Source organism: Agrilus planipennis, unplaced genomic scaffold (genome assembly GCF_000699045.2).
Source record: "Agrilus planipennis isolate EAB-ADULT unplaced genomic scaffold, Apla_2.0 scaffold11, whole genome shotgun sequence".
NCBI classification, from domain to species: domain Eukaryota; kingdom Metazoa; phylum Arthropoda; class Insecta; order Coleoptera; family Buprestidae; genus Agrilus; species Agrilus planipennis.
This window is the reverse complement of record NW_020440736.1, coordinates 314,620-320,713: the sequence shown is the minus strand read 5'-3', so window position 1 is coordinate 320,713 and position 6,094 is coordinate 314,620. Positions and strand designations below refer to the sequence as shown.

At 33.2% G+C, this 6,094-nt stretch overlaps 2 protein-coding genes across 2 annotated transcripts in view; one reads left to right on the top strand and one right to left on the bottom strand.

The window, feature by feature from the left end:
• Positions 1–6,094, top strand: part of LOC108733807 (prostaglandin E2 receptor EP3 subtype) — a 31,651-nt gene that overhangs the window by 22,874 nt on the left and 2,683 nt on the right. The gene's annotated exons all lie outside the window — the stretch shown is intronic.
• LOC108733806 (leishmanolysin-like peptidase) overlaps positions 406–6,094 on the bottom strand; it is a 33,841-nt gene continuing 28,152 nt past the window's right edge. The window contains exon 13 of the mRNA XM_018465124.2: positions 406–2,098. Within this exon, the coding sequence (XP_018320626.1) occupies positions 1,937–2,098 (162 nt within the window). The 3' untranslated portion in view covers positions 406–1,936. The remainder of the gene's footprint in view (positions 2,099–6,094) is intronic.

Below are 6,094 nucleotides of genomic sequence, written 5' to 3'. Positions count from 1 at the left end.
TGAATAATAATTTTCACTTAATTTTGGAAGTGCTTTCAAAAGTTATTAAAAAAACAAAATTAGTTTTCGTGTAAATATCACGGCTATATCTTATAGTACACTAAATTTGGACCAAAAAATCTCATTGAGCCGAATTTCCATTTTCATTATTTGATTTTTTTACAGAGCTTTGAAATCAAAATTTACCGTTTTTTGCTTTTTTCAGCTAAACTATTAAAGTTAGACGAAAAAGTTAAATAGCAATTTTGTAGCTTATTTGATGTCCTACAAAAAAGTTATATATATTTTTTTTTGTATCGTCAATACTTGAAAAGTTACAGGCGTGTAAAGTCATTATTTTTGTATTATTAACTTTTTGTAAGTAAAATATTGATGTTTGCACAAAAATCCAATAAAAAATCATGAAAAAATGAGATTTTTTGTTCCAAATTTAGTGTACTATAAGATATAGCTATGGATTTTATAGAAAAAAAAATTCTTCTTGGGTTGCAAGAATAAATACGGTAAAAAATCATTATTCTGTGTTTCTTAAACGCTAAAATTTCAGATTCGATGATGGACCTCTTAAAATTGAAATTATGAGCTCCGCTTCTAACAGGATATTTGTTTAGACATATTTTACGATATTTTGAGGGGAGAGCAAGAAAAAAAAATATCGAGTTTTTTTGACACAGCCTATTAATATATACACATAAACGCTTAATTCATTTCAAATGTGTATATATATATGTATACTGTACGTCACAAATTACGCCCATACGTGGTAAAATTATCTTATCAAATACATATAGTAATAATATATCTAGACAACATATTCTAAACACAGCCACATGTATAAATATTTGTGCCGGTTTCAAACTAGCATTAAACGTAAAAATACAGCGAATATAAAAACCTTTAAATAAGCTGTAGGAAAATACAAAAAATATAGTCATCACTTTTCCTTATACAAATATAAAATATACTTTAAAAAAATACGGCGTTACAAGTATAAAATATGCTTCGTTTACGCATGTCAGTGATAACGCCATAATAACACCAATGCACTTGTAGATTTCAAGTTTAGGTACCTAGTAATTTTTACAGCTACTACGTTTAAATCACGAAATGGAATGGAAGTTTAATAATTTGAACACGATTACTTAAAAAAAAAAATTATTTTAAATACAGGAAACAGCGTTTTCATGTAAATTACTTTTTCTTTACGTTAAAAAGCACGGAAAGTTTAAGAATTTTCTTTTTAACATCAAGCATCTACACAAAAAAAGAAAGAACGATGTTAAAAATGATCAGATTTTTGCTTTTCATTCGTTAAAACCGCAAACGCGGAGTTTTTTCGATCTCACCAGCACGCCATGGTAAGCGTCTTGGATCAAGAAGTTTTATGACCTTAAATGCTTCACATTGCACGGCCTCTATCAGAGGGGCAAAAATCAGACCGATATTGGTTGAAGTGCGGGTAATATTTTATTCTCCAAGTAGGCATTAGAATTTCTCGTATGTGTGTGTGTCTACCCTTTTTGTGGTGGTAGCATGATATATCGTTATCACAAACGCAAATCAATCATTATGCAGGGGAAAGAAAATTGCACCCATGTTCCAATAAAACAAAACCTACTCTTAAAGCATTCCTTAATTTTTTGTTTTTTAAACAATACTGAAGTTAATCAATTTTCGACGTGATAATTTATGGCACGTTGTCGTTGTCATATAAGTAGGTAGCCTTTGAATAATTCGGATAATTTGTAGTAGTTTAGTTATGTAAAAAAAAATTGTAGTGTAGCATGTCTTTTGTTTAATGTTTAAATTTTGCAAGTGTGTGTGTGACGTTGGGGGTTCTTTTCGTCATGAAATATGGTCCAAACTAATTGCGCCTTGGACACATATTGCGAAAAGAACACGACAGAATGTTATTTAATGTACAGTCCATGTAATGTCAGCTAACAGCCGCAAGTAATACTGTTATCAAGAACAATACGCTAATACTAATTATGAAATGTGTCGAGGAACCACATTGTAACTCGTCTCTCGGATAGTGAGTCGGCGGGGGTGCCTCTTCCCCAATTTTGCAATGCTCGCCCCTTGAGCTGAATATTTCCTGATAATCGAAATGAAATTGCATGTAATTATACGCGATTTTGAAATCGAAATATTAAAAATAAAAATATGCATATCCATGATAAATAAATGACCTGCATGGGAGTTAACCAAAGTTATGGCCCGAGTTATTTTTGTTATAAATGCACTTTCATTTGCAAAGTGGCTTTTGTAGTTTACGCTATTATCGATCGATGACGTATGATATTCTGCAGTTGAGACATTATAAAAGGAGGTGTTTACACCTTGACCTTTGATTAAATCAAAAGTAATGAGATTTGGCGAGAAATATATTACGGGAAACATCTTACTTCCTTTTGCCCGATAAGAAAGTGCGGTCGGGGGAGAGGTGTGTAAGGACTAAGGATTATGACGTAATGAATTGCGTGACTTTCGGCAATCTGGGGCGCCAACTTGTCCAATTCTGCCTGCAAAATGTCCTTCGTCAAAATACGAACTACCTACCACCACATCAGGTAACGTGTATGATGTAAGCAAAAGGTTTAACGCAAGCGCCCCTTCTTACCAAAAGAAATCGCATTTTTTAAACTTCTTTTTCTCACTCTTACCACGGCTGTGAATTGTTACGGTTGCAATAATTGTCATCATGAATTGTTTGTACATTACGCTGTGTTTTTCGATAGTATCAGTGTTGATAAAATTAAACGACGCTCACGGTCTTACAACTTTCGGCAAATCGCAGAGCATCCATCCGCAAACACCACCACCGTTCCATCCTGGTACGAATGGCTTTTATCTTGATCTAATTCAAACTTGATGCACCATTCTGTACCATCTTATTTCAATATTTGTTTCGTAAATAAAACACCGGGCAATCAGTAAAGGCTTTGCATTTGTTGAAACGCTTCCAATATGATTTTCCTTCACGCATTCAGCGTTACACTTATTCTCTTCGCTGCCGAATTGGGTGAGAACAATTTAGTTGCGCATCACGAACCGACAACACGCATTTTCATTTTAACGCACTAATTTACAAAATAAACCGAAACCAAATTATCACAATTGATATTGAGTTTCTCACGAAGTATTTTCACAACTTGGGCTTGCTACTTTCAAACACCTAAACAAATCTCAAGTATTTGGTTTGTTTCAAAACAATAAAATATTGGTTTATTATAACCGATCGGACCTGCTGAAAACGTTTGCTAAAGCCGATCGTTTGCTATATCCAAGTATAGATTCTTCCGTTAAAACCAAGCGTGCGTTATAGCCGTATTTTAAAAAGAGCTTCTGTTTTCTTGAAACTTGTACTTTCTAAGCGATAGTCGTGTTTAGTTATGTGGTATAGACAATAAGTCGGCTTATCGTAATTTCTTCAGAAATAATTTTTGGATTAGTCTTTTATGTCCTCAGTTTCAGCCAAATCGTGCATAAATCATACCCAATGCAAACCAATACCCCAAACAAGCTGTATAGCAGATATTAGAGACCCTTCAAAAAAATATTGCTTGTGTGGAGATAATACTGCACCTACTAATGGCTTATGTCAAACTACACGAAAAGGTAATAAAAACTTAACATATTTAAATATTTCATTATCATTTTCATTCACGTTTGTAAATCAGAATTCCTCCAATAGTTTTAATATTGCAATAAAAGCATTTAAAATGAGCTTGAAGGACTTCTGTTTCTTATAAACATTTACTTAAGGTATATGTTGATCTATTTAGGATACAGTAACTTCGATTTTCGTATCAGTTTTATTAACCCTATTGTCTGAAAATATGATTGGCATATTTCATTAATTTTACGAATTTTCAATATACGTATATAACAAGATGCGTACAGCCTTGGGAATTTATAGTTTATTTAAATTGAAATGAGAAAGTTAAATTTGATTTCAATAAATTAGGAATGAGTTAACAAAGCCGGTGTATGAGGTGCTAACTTGATTAAAAGAAAAAGTTGGAAAAGTAAAATGTATATTGGATTTTCTGGTTTCTGTTTGTATTCTGATTAATACTTCATGTCAAGGCTTACTATATACAAAACGCTCCGTGGCTTGCGTGATAAAAACTGACCTTTTCTTATTCCTGATAAATTAACACAAGTTTAACACAATCCCTGCCTAGCGAATAGGTTTCTTAACTCGATGAGATTTACGCATATGTTGCAGAGAAAGACAGACACAAAAGAAAATACAATTCGCATAGGTACGCATAAATTATAGATTAGAACTACGAACTTTTTGCATTTTATACAAGAACAAAATATTACATAATTTTATTCAAATACATTTTGTGCGTGTAATTATTGTATTTATCAGATTTGCAGGATCTTGATATTTTTATATCACTATAAATATAGGTTTGCTTGTTTGCAGCTCAGTTTTTCGTGTAAAAAATAATCAAATGTTATATTTTTCCTTTAAAGACTGTAGGAAAGGAGTAAAAGATGTATTAAATTTAAGTTTTAGGGAACTCGGGTTTTGTAAAATTTTTACCTACATTATTAAGTAATTTGAGGTAGAACTAAACAGTTGCGACAGCTATCTACTCTAATAAGTTTTGATTGATTATTTCATTAATTTATACAAGAACATTTCACATTTTAGCTTACCTAGTAAATACGCAATGAAAATTTGATTAAGTACTAGACTAATTTTCTACTAAAACAACGATAATATTAAATATACCTTAATACCTTGTAAACTCATGAGTCCCAACTTTGGCGAACTATTCTAATGTGCTTTTGAAACGCAACAATTCACCTTCTATAAAACCGCATTTTATTGATGCATGGTTAACATCTTATAATTTACGTTGAATTGGAAATACTTGAATTCTAGTAGTACTTTAAATATATGGATAAAAAACCTGCACTTAACATTTAAATCAAACAATTAAACTATGAAAATGTTTGACTGTACCTATAACACATTAAAAGTGATCAAATAACAAAATAGAGGTAATTAATTAATTCAAATTAATGAGGGAAAATTTGTTGCTGTTATTACACCCTCGCCAGGAATCGAATCCATGACTTTTGGCTTTACGTCTCTAAGCCACGAGAAGTGACAATAACAAGGACTAACCGTACTTATAAGGGCATTATATCCAATACTATTTGAAACATTGAAATTCCTAGTGGTTAATATTAAATATTAATTTGAATTAATTCATTTTCTATTTTAACCACTATAGGTTACCTCAAATNTGGAGAATATGGTGGGTGTAGCATTGTATCCCATTCAAGCTGTAAAAGCTTTTGGCGAGTGACCAAACTTGTGTGAGGTCTCGCGTTGTCTTGGTGAAACACTACACCTATCCTGTTGATTAGTTCTGACCTTTTCCGTTGAAGTGCATCATTCAGTTTGTCCAGCTGATGACAGTAGACTTCCGAATTAATCGTTGTGTTATCCGGTAAAATCTCAAAAAAAAAAACGATTCCTTTAAAATTCCACCAAACAGACAGCATCACCTTTTTTTGGTTTGAACTGGTTCATCTTTTTGGCTCCATGGCCTCTTGCGTTTGACGTTGTTGTATACAACCCACTTTTCGTCCCCAGTGATGATGCGCTTCAAAAACGGATCATTTTCGTGATGTTTGAGTGCGAATCGCAGACGTCAATGCGGCGACACAGATTTCTCTCTGTGAGAACATGGGGAACCCATACATCGAGCTTCGAGGATAATCCCAGGCCTTTCAAGTGGTCATAAACTGTTGAATTTGATAAATTTAACCTCAACCGATCTCACGTGTTTTTATTCGCCGGTTCACATCAACTAATGCCTTTATCGCGTCTTTATCAGCTTCAACCGACCTTCCCGAACGTGGTACATCTTCGACATCAAAATTGCCGGATCGAAATTTAGCGAACCAGTTCTGGCACTGGCGTACTGTCAACACACCTTCTCCATACACAACAGTCAATTTCTTTCTGGCTTGAACAGCATTTTTACCCTTTCTGAAGTAAAACAGTAAGATATGTCGAAAATGCTGCTTATCGCTCTCCATATTTAAAAGGGCACCAACC